At 37.0% G+C, this 20325-nt stretch overlaps 1 protein-coding gene across 1 annotated transcript; it reads left to right on the top strand.

Moving 5' to 3' along the window:
- The first annotated feature begins 19200 nt into the window (after positions 1–19200).
- Positions 19201–19581, top strand: LOC117344703 (histidine-rich protein PFHRP-III-like). Its single transcript, XM_033907532.1, has one exon. The coding sequence runs from the start codon at positions 19201–19203 to the stop codon at positions 19579–19581; it is 381 nt and encodes a 126-aa protein (XP_033763423.1).
- Positions 19582–20325: the final 744 nt, after the last annotated feature.

The raw sequence follows: 20325 nt of genomic DNA, 5'->3' as shown, positions 1-20325 counted from the left end.
ATATCGTTCACGACTTTCTCCAAAAGAACAGACAAACAAAAAGCAAAAACAAAAACAAAGAAATAGGAATTTCCGGAATATCAACGAAATCATAACTCTAAACCAAATTCAATAAAACTATGGTATGTATGTACGTGGAACCCTGAAAATTAATAACGACTATAGGACCGGTGTTTCGGAAGAATTCGCGTCTTCGAAATTCAAACTTACAAATTGATCATTTCCGGTTTTACAATCAAGATGAATGAGATATATTGCATCAAAAAGATATACTTTATTGTATACCAAGCTTCCATAAATTATTAGACATTCCATTAATCTAGACACATGTATACCTTTAAAGAGGCATTCCTGCGTATGGACATCAGAAACATGCACACTTTCTATAGATGAAATCTATGTCCGAACGATGATTATATGAGTGTTTGTGCCTACAAGTAAAGAAATTAACGCCGAAATATACAGGGAAAAGACTTAGATAAATACCGTACGTCTTTGCGGTAATTAGTGATACTTCGGGTCGAATTAAGAATTTTCAGGACTCGAAGAACTTTGGTTTATCATGAAAGTAAAACTGCTCTATTAATGTAAAGATTATCTTTTTTACAATTTGGAAAAAAATACATATTTTCCAGTAAGTTAAATTTTGACGACCCAAACTTTATTCAATGGAAGGTATACTCCTTTAATATATCAGTGTATATTGTGTTGGTGTCAAAGGCAACATGTCATCAAGGTCTAATAAAATTTCGATTTTTTTTTATCTGAAACGAAATCTCACTTAAAACATCAACAACATGAACATTTAGAAGATCTTTAAATTAATCTACGCCACAATTTCATGCCCATTAGACTTTTTTTTTCTCAAATTCAATCAGAACCAACTATACAGTTTTCTGTTGTCATGGATTTATTTTAAGTTGTACCGGGAGAGATGATTGTCAGCTGGCTGCGACAGATCGGATATCTGGATGAGACAAATTGCTGGTGTTTATATATATATCACCGATATTGCTGTAAACGCTCGGTCATCAAACCCTAGGATGGGCCAGTTCCGGATCGATATCAGGAAGGTTCGATAACATCTCATATTCCAGATTGTTTGTTTGTTTGTTTTTGTTTAACGTCCTATTAACAGCCAGGGTCATTTAAGGACGTGCCAGGTTTTGGAGGTGGAGGAAAGCCGGAGTACCCGGAGAAAAACCACCGGCCTACGGTCAGTACCTGGCAACTGCCCCAAGCAGGTTTCGAACTCGCAACCCAGAGGTGGAGGGCTAGTGTTAAAGTGTCAGGACACCTTAACCGCTCGGCCACCGCGGCCCCTCTTATTCCAGATCAATATATTCGTATACATATATTATGAAAACAATACGCAATTTGCTAAATACACGTATTATAAAATAACATTTTCATAAAATATGATTTGTAGTTGGTGAAGTGTTGAAAGTTGGGGACAGTCCAAATATTAGAAATGCCGATATTATCAAACCGGAATTGCGTCGTCAACAATTTCATCTGCAATAGCCCGAGTTTCCTTTGGCCCTGACATCATGTCTGGGGTAGGGCCAGAGCGCACTGATACAATGTTCATATGAAAATGTGGAATTCTCCGACACCGTTTGGTGTCGCTAAGATTTTGGTTAAGATAAAATGAAATCGGGCGTGACATAATACCTATCTTACATTTATGGATAAATGATATATCTATTGACTCAAAAACACACAGTAAGTCCTATATCGATGTTCTATTCCGTCTGTTTAGTATAGACCCTCTGTCTACGCTGGTCAAACTTGGAGAATTCCACGTTTTCATATAGAAGTGTGGTCTGGCCCTGCACCAAACATGGTGTTAGGGCCAGAGAAAACTCGGGCTACATCTGCAGTTGTGGTTAAGGAATCTAACATCAAACTGTTGCACTGCCGAATATTAATAAATAGTGGACCTCTCAACAATTGGACATCCCTTACTCTCCATTTGTTCACTCAGATGTTTGAAATACAAACTGTCTTTATTTTACTACAGCTGCGAAACTAGGTATTTTAACTTACACATCACTCTTGTTGGCCTGAACGCGTTTCCGAGAACTCCCCAATCCTCTTCGTGAGAGAACTGAATAAACTTCACATTGAACAAAACACTCCTTGCCCATGCGCTATTTGAAATGATAGAATGATAAACACATATACTGTATCAGACCACCCAAAATGGGCGTGCTGATTGCTGTAAATCACTTATACTTCGCTTAGGATTTATTTTTGCGTTAAAATGCGAGGAGAAGCAATCGCAAATTTAATTTGTTCGCGATTATTTGTACGAAAATAACACCTCTGGATGGCGGCTGAGCTATCGATATAGGAGTCTTGCAGAATCCATGACTCTATCAGTTCATCAGTCGCGAATAAAATTAATTTCTAGATCAGCGCTCTCGAAAAAAAATTATTCGCGAAATTTAAGTTATTTACAGTACGTATAAACATATGGACAACCCATGACTAAACACAAAAAGGGCGACTTTTCTTTGGCAGGTTCGATATTGTCTACAATTTCCCCACCATTTTGACTGTAGCCGTAGGGTTTCAAATATACTGTGACGAAATAGATACATCGATCATTTGCCACTGCAAATGCAAATATGGCATGGCGAGTTTGAACAAATGTTCTGCTGCTAAACAAGTAATTGAGGACATAAACTGTACGATTTTAAATCCGTACAAGATATTTTGAAAGTGACCGTATGTCATGACGAATTCCCTGACACCAAAGCAAGCATATGAGCAATGATTTGTAATTATTGTCCAAAGTGACCACGACCACGTGGGCGGGCTGTCTCGGAACACTTATCAACCTATCGGTGGTTACCATGGAGACAGTATGGCGATGTGCCTTAAGCGCCATTTTCTCTATGATCTTTGATAAGAACATCATTTGACAGATATTTTGTATCTGATATCTAGCATTACCCTTTCTTAAATGGAGCTCGCGACTTGTATTGGTGCATGAATTCCATCTGATATGGTTTATTAAGTATGTCTGATAAACAAATGTGATACAGCTTGGTTGAGTATTTGCTTCAAGAGTACCATGACCTGTAGTATCATGTCTGCCCTGTATATAGTCGTGTGCTTGTATGCGTCATACGGACACTGACACTCTTATATTCCAAATACCCTTTAGTCCGAAGGCCCAATAGGCCGAAGGCCCGATAGTCAGAATTAAGGCCCGATAGTCAGAAGGCCCGATAGTCCGACGGCCCGATAGTCAGAAGGCGCAATAGTCCGAAAGGCAAGACAGTCCGAAAATAGGTAATACTGTAACGTCTTTAATTGGTTATTGAGTATAACATGTGTATTACGAGTATGACAGAATATATATTTATATATATAAAAGAAAAAGATCTTTGTGTCAAAAAGCACGGGGATCAGTAGTATAATCTTTGACGTGTCCTTCTAAGGTTAAGCTTCACAAGCTGGCGCCATATCTGCCACCTTGTCATATATGTGACTGCTTTTTTACTGTCAAAAATATTGCCATGATTATTCCGATTCGATGCCAAATTTTACAAGAGCGTGAGAGCACGTGTTGTTAGTAGATGAACGTGCTAGAACTTAACAGACCTTAACAAAACAGTAGAGGCCTTAATGAACTAGCCTAGGGATCATGATAAATATAATCTTCGCTAGCCAAGGCTTCTGATTACGTTTCACTCCACGAAATCAGAAGCCTTGGCTAGCGAAGATGGATAAATATTAAAACATGGTTTCTTTCTTCACGTTTCACTGCGAATTCGTCACGTTTTTTCACGTTCCTTTTCATTTTTCTTGGTCATATGATAGGTCAATCTGATTACAATACAGATCATCATTAGGACGATCTGACAATGACCAATAAGGTGTCATGTTCAGTTGATCAAAGGTTACCATACAACGTTATACTCTTAGCCAAATTCATATGTCTGTTCGTCGGTGTGTGCAAATTAAACGGGCTATCCAAACAGTGATCAAAACATCAATTAGCCTCTGATCTTTCTGTTGTTTTGCTACTTCATTTCCTCCCGGGGCACTGTCCGTTGCAGCAATGGAACATCAACAATCTACGCATACTATATCCACTAAAATACAACGTTTTGGACATGAAGTGGCTGGGCGCTAGGCGCAGCAATCCTAGTTCAGTTGAAATTCGCCTGTCACCTGTCCTCATTATAACCCTGCATTTCCATAACAGAGCTCCAATATGGCTGACTATAGGTGTAAATCCTACCAAAATAAATGACAAAATCCAAACACTTCACGCTCTATCGACCTTTCGGCTTTATCCACAGCAAGTACGACCCCGACAACCAGTAATTGTAGAAACAACCGCTGTATAGATACTATAACGCTGTAGGTTATTGAAACAAACTACCCTTCCTAGACTAAATTACCCGTCTCGCCAACAGTAATACCAGGCTCTAACATAGCGTTCCAGGCCGGAGTATGTACGACGTATCAGGTCACGTGGCGATAAGAAAGGATTGTCGCAGTAACGCCTAATTACGAAGCGAATACTCCTGATTACATAGCATGATCTCTCTGAACGTATTGAGAGCGCACGAGAGCGTTAAAAGGGGGGAAAACCTACATTCAATTGTGGAATGCAACGATTTGTTTGAATCGCAGACATCGTGGAAATCGTAGTCAAGAGAAAACCAAGCATTATGTCTTGCTAAAGCCTCGGTCACATTAGCTGGCCGTTCTTCCACTCCACGCAAAGTAATCATGACTATTTAGAACATACATCGTCCGTAAGCACGTACGATAGCTGTTGAGCATTCTGAAAGTTTAAGATTTCCCAAGAAACGCAAAGGATGCATGTGTGTAGTGCTTCCTTTCTACATTAACGCATTTACGGAGCACGCACGTGCAAATTTTAGTTTGGCACACATTTTGCCCAACACGTTCATGCCCAAGATGTAAAAAAGAAGACACCCAATGCAATACAATTATCATTGTTTTTGATACATCGACAATACAGCATCATGAAAGACGAAGAAGATTAAGTGCTTGCATATTCGCTGCACCTAGTCTTGATGACACTTGATAATGCCCTCCTTCTAACAGGTGTGTCTTCTCCAGCCTCAAGATAGACTCCGCCTGCTCCTCTACTGGTGGTGGCAGTAGTAGCAGTAATAGCAGTTAACGGCCTTTTATAAGCGTATATTCGCTTCTTGGCCTCCTGTTTAAGGCCAATGAAATTAATTTCAGCGCATGCGCTCCTTAGTGTGGCGATGGTGTTGGTAGTGGTGGTGGTTCAGGACGGGTGGCTTTGATACATCTTGACTCCTATAGTGACATAGCTTATCCTTTTTTTCTTTAGTAATCCCCTCCTCTTGCTCCTCTACTGGTTGTGGTGGTGATGGTGGTGTTGGGGGTGGTTCAGGACGGGTTGCTTTCATACATCTTAATCCTTTAGGGACATATATCTTATCCTTCTTTCTATAGTAATCCCCCTCCTCTTGCTCCTCTACTGGTGGTGGTGTTGGTGGTGGAGGTGGAGGTGGTAGTGCAGGATATGTGTTTTTTGTTCAGACATCTTGCTTTAAATAGTGGCATAGCTTGTCCTTCTTCTGTAACCCCCCATAAATAGTGGCATAGCTTGTCCTTCTTCTGTAACCCCCCATAAATAGTGGCATAGCTTGTCCTTCTTCTGTAACCCCCCATAAATAGTGGCATAGCTTGTCCTTCTGTAACCCCCCATAAATAGTGGCCTAGCTTGTCCTTCTTCTGTAACCCCCCATAAATAGTGGCATAGCTTGTCCTTCTTCTGTAACCCCCCATAAATAGTGGTATAGCTTGTCCTTCTGTAACCCCCCATAAATAGTGGCCTAGCTTGTCCTTCTGTAACCCCCAATAAATAGTGGCATAGCTTGTCCTTCTTCTGTAACCCCCCATAAATAGTGGCATAGCTTGTCCTTCTGTAACCCCCCATAAATAGTGGCATAGCTTGTCCTTCTGTAACCCCCCATAAATAGTGGCATAGCTTGTCCTTCTTCTGTAACCCCCCATAAATAGTGGCATAGCTTGTCCTTCTTCTGTAACCCCCCATAAATAGTGGCATAGCTTGTCCTTCTTCTGTAACCCCCCATAAATAGTGGCATAGCTTGTCCTTCTTCTGTAACCCCCCATAAATAGTGGCATAGCTTGTCCTTCTGTAAACCCCAATAAATAGTGGCATAGCTTGTCCTTCTTCTGTAACCCCCCATAAATAGTGGCATAGCTTGTCCTTCTTCTGTAACCCCCCATAAATAGTGGCATAGCTTGTCCTTCTTCTGTAACCCCCCATAAATAGTGGCATAGCTTGTCCTTCTTCTGTAACCCCCCATAAATAGTGGCATAGCTTGTCCTTCTGTAACCCCCCATAAATAGTGGCATAGCTTGTCCTTCTTCTGTAACCCCCCATAAATAGTGGCATAGCTTGTCCTTCTTCTGTAACCCCCCATAAATAGTGGCATAATACGAAACTGTTGTTGCCGCCAGGAACATAGTGTAAATGTGTAGGATGAGACACGTGATACATCATCAGTCATCCCATTGTATATCATTTATGACGTCATGGAAATGATACTGTAATGAACTGCAACAAAGCTATGCATACATCACTGTATTTTATATATATAGGTTTCAATGGGTAATTGGATTGCAAATTATCTATTATGAAACAACGTTAATATCCTGAATCACATCACTGTCACATGGATTTTCCTATCGGTTTCCATTGTATAACCACCATCAATATCTATTTTAGGCTTTGTAATCGAGAAATGGGGATCTTTATTTTCGCGAAACGAAAAAAAATATATTTAGGATATAATCCTAGCGTTTCATCACAAAATAAAATATGATTTTACTTGGCAATGACGAATTCGTTTTTACATCCTTCGTGTCAAGTATGTTTAAAATTGATTTTATGTGAGCTAAAAACTATGTCCGCTGTAGGAAATAAATATCAAGCCTATTCCAGAGTAAACGGCCCAGGCGAGTGTTATATTAATCACGTTGATGATCCACTTATATATTGTATGACAGACAGTTAAGATAAATTGATTCCCATGTTACAGCTTGTATTGCAGAACAATGATGATCTAGGGTCAAGCAATTATGGCAGTAATTACAAAGCATATCTAATACCGTACCATAGTTCTGGTAACGTCTGGGTTTATCACGAGCTTATGTATGTCCGTGAGTTAATGTAGTTTTCCAAGCATTAATCCGAAAACAGCTTGTTGTAACAATGATAAAACAAAGTATCCATTTTTAAAGAATTTCTTGTGTTGTCAATAGAAAGCTTTATGTATCAATGAAGCTTATAATTTTATATCTATTTCATTTAGGTTTTAAACGAGTACCGAAAGGAGTAGTACTTATGAACTTTCCATTAAAATGTGACATGGATTCCTTTATCAAAATGCATTGGATATGGAAGTTTAATAAACTACTGCTGATGAAACCACAACTCCATATCATTGTAATAAATCCTAAAATATAGAGATCGGTTTTAAACAAGGTAAAAGGTAAAACAAGATATCTTGACAAAATTTTAAACCATTCATAACAATAAGACAATAATTTTTGCAAAAAAAAAACCAAACAAACAAACAAACAAAAAATGAAAGAAAGAAAGACAGAAAAATATAAAAATAAAAAAAAAATAAAAATGCCTCTTAGGGAAATACTCGCTATAGTCTATATATCATAAACGATCTGTTATAAACTGTGAGAGGAATTTTCTAGACAGGATTCAAATATGGAAATAAACGATGGGAATTAGAAAATATAAATGGTTATTAGTTTCAGCATGTGACTTTTTTCGTGTTTTGAGGATACGTAGATGACTGAAAAAATAGTAATGGAAAGAAAACATGAATATTGTAGATGGAGGAATTACAACTACCATTATAGATTGGGGTATGTGTCAGCCAGGAAACAGAACCCAGAGTCTTCCGCACAAACGCCCGACATAAGATCAAAAGTGAAATAGGGCAAAGGGAGGCATTCAGAAGTTGTTAAAAGAAGGAGAAAATTAAGACTCCAAATTCAGTCGCCTCTTAAGACCATTCGACATATTTTTACGTGGTTGATGGTTCATATGCACTAAGTACAATGCTACACTGTATTATAATATTTAAAAAATTCTGATGTATTCAGAACTACAAAATATACAAAATAAGAATGTTTACCCCGATTAAAGGGTCTTAAGATAGGATACCATAACCACAATTTTAAGATATAAAATATTGACGCATGTCTCATCGTAATACCAAGGTGATAAAAACTAAAACTAACGAACATCCGTGATATATCTTCAACAGCGTTCAATGATTCAGCCGTTTCTCCAATCCATGGTAATCAGAAAATATAATGCTTGTAAATCAGTAAAACTTTAAACCAAAGAGAGAAAAGAGGGGATTGACGCGTGATTATTACCTTAAAACTCAACGAATGGCAGAGTCATTAATGCCAATGTTTAATAACCCCGCAGATTTCAGAATGGAAGAGAGTGAGAAGGATATGTCAGTTTATCAAATTGCCTTTAGTTTACAGTCCAAAATGCCTAATAGACCAACAGGAACTTTCGTAAACGTAAAATAAAACGGGAATTTAACAGTTGTTGCTAAAACATTAATGGTTGCCATGTGCATTAGGAAGTCGCATCCATATACACAAACGTTCTGTCATTACGATACGTAATTCAATTTATTACAACATTGTGACGTTCAAAGGACTTTAAACTATAGGCAGTGATATTGACATTTCCACCTGAAAACTGCAATAATATAAAGTGGGGAAAATCTAATAGCGTTACGACAGTTGATTTAAGTAGTTGCTCTCCCTATTCCAATTAAAGAAATTGTACATTAATACATTTTATGGTTGCTAGGCAACATAAATTCATTGATTCGTCCTTTAGGTTCTGTATGTGCCCACTATTTTTACGATAATTGGAAACAAAAAGAATTTCAGATAATTAATTACTGGAAACTCAAGCTCATGCTACAAGGACGGGTTTTCATTGAACAAGACTGACATATGCTGATAGTTTGGTGTAGGTTGTAGTAAAAGTAAAATAAACCAAAATGACACCAGTGTTACATCATGTGACCATTACATCAACAGTAGGACTGCATGTTAAGCTACGTTACTTTAAATATACACTAAATTGAATTTAAACGCAACGCGCTCACAAGACCCACCAAGGAAAGTAATATGCAAAGAATGTTATAACCTCAATCAAGTGCAGAATACTTTGAGGCTTAAAAACCAAATAAAATTACCGTTAAAATATTTGTGTTTCTATCTTAAGGTGATCACATTATTAAGTGACGCCCACTGCCGCAATATTTTATTTTCCATCTTTTGTTCCGTTAAACCCCTTTTTGTTCAGTTAAACCCCTGACGAGGCCAAAAAAGCGACATGTATGATGTCACCAACATCATTGTTGAGTCCTAGAAGGATACAACAGCTGTATGATGTCACTAGCATCACTGTCGAGTCCTGTAAGGAAGGACCAAACAGCTGTATGATGTCCTTAACATCACTGACGAGTCATAGAAGGACCAAACAGCTGTATGATGTCCTTAACATCATTGACGAGTCATAGAAGGACCAAACAGCTGTATGATGTCCTTAACATCACTGACAAGTCATAGAAGGACCAAACAGCTGTATGATGTCCTTAACATCACTGACAAGTCATAGAAGGACCAAACAGCTGTATGATGTCCTTAACATCACTGACGAGTCATAGAAGGACCAAACAGCTGTATGATGTCCTTAACATCATTGACGAGTCATAGAAGGACCAAACAGCTGTATGATGTCCTTAACATCACTGACAAGTCATAGAAGGACCAAACAGCTGTATGATGTCCTTAACATCACTGACAAGTCATAGAAGGACCAAACAGCTGTATGATGTCCTTAACATCACTGACGAGTCATAGAAGGACCAAACAGCTGTATGGTGTCCCTAACATCACTGACGAGTCATAGAAGGACCAAACAGCTGTATGATGTCCTTAACATCACTGACGAGTCATAGAAGGACCAAACAGCTGTATGGTGTCCCTAACATCACTGACGAGTCATAGAAGGATACAACCGCTGTATGGCACAGTTGTATTTTATGAAATCAAATAAACCATATTCTACATTTATAATTGTAAAATGTAACAATGTTCCACCCATTCTCCTTTACATGGCCAATTGTATTATATGTATCAGTTTCAGACATATATCTAGTAGAACAATTGACTATATCCAATTTTTCCAATCAGAGGAAACTCGAATTCCGTTTAACTATTAGATAGTGTAAACTGCTTATTGAGATTTCACCTCAAAGGTAAATCTGTTCACCACGGCCCGTTATTATCATTATGATAGTTCTACACTGTCATCCATAGGATCCTATACACTTTGGAGATATTCCATTGGTATTCAGTTAATATGATTGATTATTTCTTATAATAATGCTTTTATAGTTTATAGATAGCAGTTACGGTTATTGATAGCCTATCAATAATGCATTAAAATGCAACATTTTTTTGTAGAAATTTTGTTAATTTATAGCATATTTTCACAAATAAAATTTTTTGAAAGGGATTATTCATAAAGTATTATAGTAAAATAGATTTTTATGCATTTTTGGAATATCTTGTTAAATACGTCTCTTTCTTGAAACTTCAAGGATGTGGGTTATTCTCACTGAAATATCATTGTCACAGATTTATCATCTTCAAGAAAGTTAAAACTTAAAATATCTCAACCAGTCAAAAGATTATGTATAGCTTTGTTATGGATGGCAGTGTATATTGTCGTAACAATACCATAACATATGTGACATCACCATCATTATCTCATTTCAGCATCAGTAGCATTGCCCTCACCGCAGACGCATGTTGATACACTAAAAGGTTATAATTTTATAAAAATGCCATTATCCTACACATAAAGCGATCAAGACACGCCATTTGTCTGTATTGGCGCGCTCATAAAATCTACAGTGGTGGGCAACAGTCCAACTTCTTCAAGGAATCTGCGTAATGTAAGCAGTTTTCTGCACATTGCTGCAATAAACTACCAGCCTTAAAACATTAATTGATATGCAGATGCATACAGTTGACACTTGAGAACAACACTAGGAATTGAGGAAGGGGGAGGGGAGGAGGAAGAAAATGAAAACAATAATTCAAACTCTTAATCGATTGAACGAGGGCAAAATAATAACAAAAATATACTTTTACATGGAGTCTCATGACAAGGCTCCCATCACACACACGTATACACCTCACGCATCTCACACACACGTATACACCTCACGCATCTCGCACACACGCATACACCTCACGCATCTCACACACACGTATACACCTCACGCATCTCACACACACGCATACACCTCACGCATCTCACACACACGCATACACCTCACGCATCTCACACACACGCATACACCTCACGAATCTCACACACACATATACATCTCACGAATCTCACACACACGCATACACCTCACGAATCTCACACACACATATACACCTCACGCATCTCACACACACGCATTCACCTCACGCACCTCACACATACACCTCACGCATCTCACACACACGTATACACCTCACGCATCTCACACACACGTATACGCCTCACGAATCTCACACACACGCATACACCTCACGCATCTCACACACACGTATACACCTCACTCATCTCACACACACGCATACACCTCACGCATCTCACACACGCATACACCTCACGCATCTCACACACACGCATACACCTCACGCATCTCACACACACGCATACACTTCACGCATCTCACACACACGCATACACCTCACGCATCTCACACATACGCATACACCTCACGCATCTCACACACACGCATACACATCACGCATCTCACACACGCGCATACACCTCACGCATCTCACACACACTGGAGGCAGTATCTAAATGATCTCAGTCATTGTTAGGACGTTAAACAATACTAAATTAAACCAAAATTTCTTGAGACATTGTGTTTTGATTTCTCCATTAGTTGTCCAGAAAATAAGTGATTACTGTCTGCCTGCCTGCCTGCCTGCCTGCCTGTCTGTCTCTCTCTCTGTCTCTCTCTCTGTCTCTCTCTGTCTCTCTCTGTCTCTCTCTCTGTCTCTCTCTGTCTCTCTGTCTCTCTCTCTGTCTCTCTGTCTCTCTCTGTCTCTCTCGCTGTCTCTCTCTGTCTCTCTCTAAAAAAAAGAGTAAAGATGCCATCTTGTAAAAATCTTTGTTGTAAATTTATATAGGGACGCAGTTCCTGTAAATTCCCTTGTATATAAAAAGAAACACTATTGTTGTAAATAATGTACATTTTACTTGACCATATGTAAGACGAGTCGTTGACTCAATATGTAATCAAGACTTAATAAAGCCTACTATTAAACAAATAGAATAGGTTTTTTAATCAATGGGGATCTTCCTGCATCATGTATCCATGCTACTTTGCTGGGAAATTCAATAATCCCACAGAAAGACCTATGCTTACATATCTTTATGATATTCGAATAAAGGCGTCTGATATACACACAAGAGGCCATAAACCAATACACGCACTTTCTTATTTACAAATTGGGATGAATTCCTTGCAATTGCAATATTAATACAATTAATTTACCTCAGCATCACAGATAATATAATTATACTAACTGTGGAAGAATCGAACTTTAAATAATGGGATAGACATATAAATGTGAATGAAATATTAGATTCTATCTGACATTTTATATTCTTTGTTGTCATTCCTGAAATGGTTAGCTGGAACAGTACGATTTGCAGACTGGTGATTTTATTCTTTAGAACATAGGATTAGATTATCGATTTTCTTACTAAGAAAATGTTGCGTGTCGAGGCATAAGTGATGAAACTGCTAATCTAAATACCACTCATAGTTTCATTTTGAAGCCAGACAAGAAGAGCAGACTATGATAGCCATTTATTTACGCTTACAATCTCAGGTACAAATCATAGCTATTTCCCATAAAAAAAACGCAGGTTTTCTACACAAATACGAAAGAGACGACGCCAAAGTATCATTTTACTACGAAACTTTTGTTTTCTAGACTGTAACAGAGACGAATAGACTTGTTTTTATTAGAGAATGTAGCTTTTTCTTTTGGAATATGACGCAAAGGCTATGCTACATGTTCATACAATTATCAACATTTTCCCTGTTTTTTTGTGTTTTGTTTTTTGTTTTTGTTTGAAAATGTAATATTTACGTTGGCATGACAAACAAACTACTATTCAACATTCCCGTAGCGACAGCTCAGTCAGAACGGTTGTCCTATTTTAAAAAATAACTTATTTCATTTGAAGACAAAGCGGTTTAGAAAATACAAAAATACAAAATATCAAAAATATAAAGATAGCATTGAGCTGTCTTGCTGTTGTATTCATAGTTATTATAAATGCCATGACAAGGCATTTTATATGTTAAACTATGTCAATGTAATATCTCGATCAATATAGGATTAAACAGATATATATATTATACAATATCTCCATACCATTTCCACGTGTATTGATGATTAGTGACAGTATGTTGTGTCCAGTGACATCTCATACTCTGCTTTTTCCTCATTTGAATGTCACGTTACAGAAATATAATACTCATTCGCGATAATTGTAACCAGAAATGAGAGTCGTCTGTCTGCTATTTGGAAGCTGTGAGGGATAAATTCTAGGAAAACTATATTTAGTTATTGCCTGTGTACAATCCTAGACAATTTGTTTTCATTTGACTGAAGAGCTTGTTAGAATAGTTAAAAGAGACCTTGTCTCCATTTTGTCTGATGTGTTTCAAAATAAGTGGGTTGGATCCAAATGCTGCGGAGTTTACAACCAACATTGGTTTTATAAGAAGCTTACGGGCTAAAATGTACTTGTCAACATGGTTGTGAGGGACTGCCTTTTATAAACACCTTAACAAATACCTAGATGTACCTAGCATCTGTGTATACTGATGAGATGTTGTCAACAGTGACTAGTTGCATATATTTTGTGGCGATGTTATGTTGACCACCAGGAAAGCATCGCAAACACACAAAAAAAACAAAAAACAGAAAAAACACAGAAAAAAAAACGAAACAAATAAAAAAAACCATTATAGATACTGAAAGGAATTGCATTAAGAGTGAGCATTCTTCCATATTCTATACATTTTTTTAAAAATGATAACTTTCACTTAATTTGATATAGATACATGTACTACATGATCATTGCTGAAGTAGTTAAAGATACGCTTGACTGATTCAATAAAACCAATCAATATTCCCAAAAGGTTACAACCAGCTCCCGACTCTAATATGAGAGAAAAAAGACAGAGTCAGAAGAAAAATAAACTACAGTAGAATAAAGATGTGTTCTGACGTCTGACAAGATAATAAATGATTTTGTTTTGTTTTTTTTATCTTCTGAACAATACGTCGAATTTCCGCGTAAAATTATATTTGCCATTTCCATGTGAAATAAAAATAGATAGGAGAGCTAGTGAGATACATGCTCCTTTGAGAATTCTGCACTGTTCAAGAAATGGGAAACACATGTTCTTCACTAAACAGTATATCTTCATAGTTACAATGGAGGATATCAGAGAAAATGTTGAAATCAATGGCTACGTGTGGAGATCGAGGCTAGGGAATAGACGGTACCATCGACCATACCGATACTAATGATACATTATACATGTCCACCATGATGTATTACGCATGTGTCAGAAAACTTTCGGCACAAATAAGACAAAAGTGCACTCGGTAGCACTAGTACTTTCTCGCCACACGTCCCTCGTCTAGTCGGAATGATTTTCTTTGAGCCTGGAAGCTTTATCTAGACAATCCAATCAAACATTGGCGAAATGGTTCAGAATGAAGTAGCCTTTCGTCCAGACATATCCTAATCCTGATTATATCTTCAAAACGAATTACACATATAACTTTGCATTGGTTCTGTAGTAATACATTGTATAGGCTGTGTAACATTTGTGTAATAATACATTGAATAGCTTGTGTAATGATGGTTTATGTTGTGAAAATAATACATTCTATATGTTGTGTAATATTACATTGTATAGATTATGTAAAATACATTGTATAGACTGCATAATAATACATTGTAGAGGTTGTGTAATGATACATTATAAATGTTGTGTTATACTGCATTTATAGATTGTGTAATGATACACTGTATATGTTGTGTTATTACACATTTTATAGGTTGTGTATTGATACATTGTATAGGTAGTGTAATGATACAATGTATAAGGTTGTGTATTGATACATTGTATAAGTTGTGTATTTATACATTGTATATGTTGTGTAATGATACATTGTATAAGTTGTGTATTTATACATTGTATAGGTTGTAGAAAAATACCTTTTGTATATGTGTATGATATTATATACAATGATGGCATTTTGTTTCTGTCGTAATGAAGATTTATGGAGCGAAGACCACCAACACAATTCAGCATCATTTCGATAGAAACAAAGTGTCATAACATTTTCATTACACTTCATTATCAAAACCAAAGAATGCTAAAGGTATGACCACGTGTCATTTAAACTGCATCTTGTTCCATAACGTCAATACCGCTTCTTTGAGAAAACATCACATTGCACTGTCGCAAAACATGAATGTGACCAATCTGATTGGCAGAAATTGGGTGACATCACAGAACACTCGCTCGATCGCACGAAACGGTGTTGTATGCATCTCCACACTTAAAAGAAACAACTAAACAACTGTATTGAATGAATAAGGCCACCCTCACAGAGAGTGAAAAAACATTTATTAATTACCAAAACGTGATAATAAAACATTATAAGGTGAAATACTCATATATCCCAAATATCACTTACATCAAACATAAAATAATAGGCCAATGTGGGGTTACCAAATAAAAACCGCCAAAAAGACATGAAGATATCTCCACAAGGCATTAAAGTGTCTTCCCCTCTGTCACTGAGTGCAATTCTACATCATATGGAATAACACTTAGAATGTAGACCAATCGACATCTGATAACAAACTTAAAATGCAATACTACATGGTATAGTTTGTGTAATATTACATTGCAAAGGTTGTGTACAATATGTACTTATACATTGTATAGGTTGTAGAACACCTTTTATATGTGTTTATGATAATGCATTTGTTATGTTGTATCAAATACAGTGTATATATTGTGTATAACTCTTTATGTTATATTATAATATATACAATGTAGTATTTGTTATTGTACATATCGCATGTGTTGACACAGAATTTGGACTGTAATTGTATCTTCACACCAGATTATGTACTGGCTTAACTTTTTTAATCTGTGGCGATGATCGCGATCAATATAGCACATCGTGCAACAATAGACCATCGGTGAAGGAAAGGTGTAGAACTTGTCTGTGTTGAACAGCGAGGCTCAGGAGAGTAGTGACAGTTTCCATCAGAAGTAACCGTTTTATACTGAAGTACAGCCAGAAGTAATCTATAATTAACTAAACAGTGCCACTGCCAAACTAGACAGTTTAAACATACCACTGGATGATTTTGTCTACCTAGCGCTTTGGCAATCGTTAAAACAACTCGGGCCTTTCCGTAATATTTTCCAGACATTTCCGAAGATATCACGGAAAAGCCCGAGTGGTTTTCCGATTGTTGTTTCTGAAGATACTAGATCACATTTGAACGTTATAATTATCCAACCATAATATATGTACTGTCAATGAAAGTGCGGAGCCTTGAATGATTGCAAACATAACATATAATAAAAATTCATCGCTTAATGCTAAATATTGCTCCGCATATACAATACTTCTGACGGTGGAGTTTCAAATGTATTAAAATACAAAAATACAATAAACACAGAATTTAAAATTTACTTATTACTTATCATAGGGGGTAACTTTTATAAAACCTTGTCTCGACCTTTGAAGTGATGTTTTGTTGTAGCTGTGGTGAAAAATAATCCCAAATATTATCTTGATTAAATTAATTTTGTATCTGCATTAACGACGGGGACACATATAGGATCTGATAATGACAGTTTCTAACCGTGAACTGACTGTTCATTAATAAAACATAAGTATCGGTAACCTGAGAATGATACGTGTACCTGTTATGGGATGTGCAAGAATTGTCATGTGTTAGCTGTTAGCGCCGAAATGGCAGCTCCGGCTGTATGCTCCCCATGGAGCCGGCTATGTTGCTGTGATATAGCGGTATATATAACTCCAAATTATTATAAATTGTCACTATTTAATTCATTCTAATATTGAAAATTAGACAAACTCTTGAAATCATTGGTCTTTTTCACCTCCTGATCGTGATTTTGACATATTTCGAGGTTTGTGGTCGCCTCCTATAATAACTTTACGCATGAATGTATCATGAACACCATAATACGAAATAGAAACAAACAAACATTATCAAACTTTAGAAATTTGATTTTAGTCAGTAGCCATATTCATTAATTTTGCTCCAGAGACAAAATTGTATAAGACTTAAATCAGCTTTGGATGTACTGAAACGAGAAATGGTAGCACGTTAAGAATATCAATAACCATGATGTTGTCTCATTTACCGTGCTACTCGCATATCAATCGGTTATTTTCAACTTAGAACAGCTTCGTCACGATTAAGTATTCAGAAACAGTGATAAGCTGTCTGGTACAAATATATACATAATACCGACATTTTAAAGGTACAACGTATACACACATCTAATACGATTGCCAGAGTGCCGTTGCTATGGTAACAGATGGACACAATTTGCAGAGCTCTATCAAAGAGTACTTACCCCCTCACAACATTATTTAACGTTAAATCAATTAGCAACAACGCCTTAAACATTTGATTCGTTGGTTAACCGAATAATACTCTGTAATTACCATGTCGAGCTTAAGATGATATTGATTCTAGCCTTACATTGGTCGAAAACAAAAGGTTCAGCCCCATTTAGCACTTGAACTTTTGCCTTGAAAAATCTTAGGGTTTTTCTTGCATGCCATGCCTCTAACAAACTAGGGCAAATAATAGGTTGTTGTTAGTCAAAACAACAGCCAATCTGGTATCGCCCATGACAGTCTATAACAATAGCGCAATGATATCTATGCATTGTTTGTGTATTATATTATGGTAGTGGTGTTATCATTATTGCCCTAGTTATCACGTCGAAATCTGCCGTATTGGTCCGAGTTTAATTAACTTCCTCATTTAGAACTATACATAAATTAATCCCATTTGTTTTATTAATATGATTACTTTAAAAAATTGCATTATCATTACTTTAAAAAATAGCATGAATAGTTGGCCATATTGAAAACACAGACCTAAAGCATTATACACTCTTGTAATTCAGTACTAACATATGTTGAAATACATGCTTCATTTTTTATCAAAATGATGGGGAAAATATCATGTTATTTCTTTATTTGGAACCCTGATCACATCTCATTCATTTACATAGGTGGGATAATTGGCGTTGTCGTTGCTTTCTCCTTGACCTTGGCGGTGAACGTCGTCGTTACATCATAACCTGCTGGAGCCGTCTAACGTGTTGTTACCCAATTCCCGTACGATTACTTTTAATATTTCATCTTTGCGTGTCATGTACAAATTCAGCTGACATTTCCTCACTAGATCTAGAATCTAGCTTGTTTGTCTGACAACCTGTCACGTCCGTCCGTGTCCATTTACCAATCTTTGTCTTAGGTGTCGTCAGGAGCGGCGGTCGTCAGGGGCGCCGGTCATAATGGCGCCGGTCGTCAGGTACACAAATATAACTTTCGGTTATATTTATCTACTGTTATAGCCTGTTTCAAAAAAATACAGTGAATGTTGTTTTCTGCTGGCCACAAAGTTGAATAGCCAAGTAAAATCCTGGTAAAATCAAACATCACCATTTTTTTTCTTGTCAATATGCCGCCATTTTTTTTTTCGATTCAAATTCTATTTTTTTTTATATGGTATTGAAACAATATTGCTACAGTTAGTTAATAATTTCTGATAACGTATCCTTGTTTTCGTAAGAATTATAGCATAAACTTTATCGGTATTACATAGATATAATACAATTTTAATGACTTACGCACCCTGCCTCTTTCGATCTGTCCCGGTATCAAGTGAAAAAGATGCCGAAGAATCTGCGTTTTGGAATTAAAAGGCAAGGAATGGTCATACAAAATGAACATCGAGCGTCCTATAACATGGTAATAGCCAATGAACATCGAGCATCCGATGACATGGCAATAGCCAATGAAAATCGAGCGTCCGATGACACGGTAATAGCCAATGAAAATCGAGCGTCCTATGACATGGTAATAGCCAATGAACATCGAGCGTCCAATGACATGGTAATAGCCAATGAACATCGAGCGTCCGATGACATGGTAATAGCCAATGAACATCGAGCGTCCGATGACATGGTAATAGCCAATGAACATCGAGCGTCCGATGACATGATCACGGACGATGGATATCGAACATCTAATGGAATGGTCATACACATTTAACATCGAACGTCCAATGACCTCTACGACATGTAAATACACAATATACATTGATCATCAAATATGACGTCTATGATATCATTTTCTCGCTAAGTTACACAACACACATTGGGCGTCCGATGGCATGATCATAGACGATGAATATTGAGCGCCTGATGAAATGGTCATACACAATTAACATCGAGCGTCCAATGACCTCTACGATATTGAAATACACAATATACATTGATTGTCCAATATGACGTCCACGATATAATTTTCTCGTTAAGCTACACAATACACATTTAGCGTCCAATGACCTCCACGATATAGAAATACGTCGTTGTGTGTTGGGCGTCTATCTCGTCTCCTATATCAGTATTCTTGCTTCAGTGCTTTTGATCTATTGTTAATCTGACCATGTTCTGCGTTGTCCTTTAATTTCGCATACAGAGATAATGTGTTTCATGTAAAGGTCATCAAAATAGAGGAACGGTTAGACACTGAACCAGGTTAATTTCGCTACTCATGCCAAACATCATAAAAATGCATCACATCTAATCGTGGTCGTTGCATATTCATGTAATTTTCAAAACTGTTTTGGCAATTGTGGCAAAACAAACGAAAAAAAAGCAGAACTTGAAACATAAAAACAATTTGGAACCAAGTACACTGCAGACTTTTCAACATCAGCCGCTCACCTAGATCCTTACATAACCAGTAAAAGCTAACAACTAATCTGTATGATTAGCGTCATGATTTCAATTT

The sequence above is a fragment of the Pecten maximus genome, chromosome 16 (assembly GCF_902652985.1).
Source record: "Pecten maximus chromosome 16, xPecMax1.1, whole genome shotgun sequence".
NCBI classification, from domain to species: Eukaryota; Metazoa; Mollusca; class Bivalvia; order Pectinida; family Pectinidae; genus Pecten; species Pecten maximus.
Note: the sequence above shows the minus strand (reverse complement) of the source record. Positions and strands in the feature narration are given on the sequence as shown.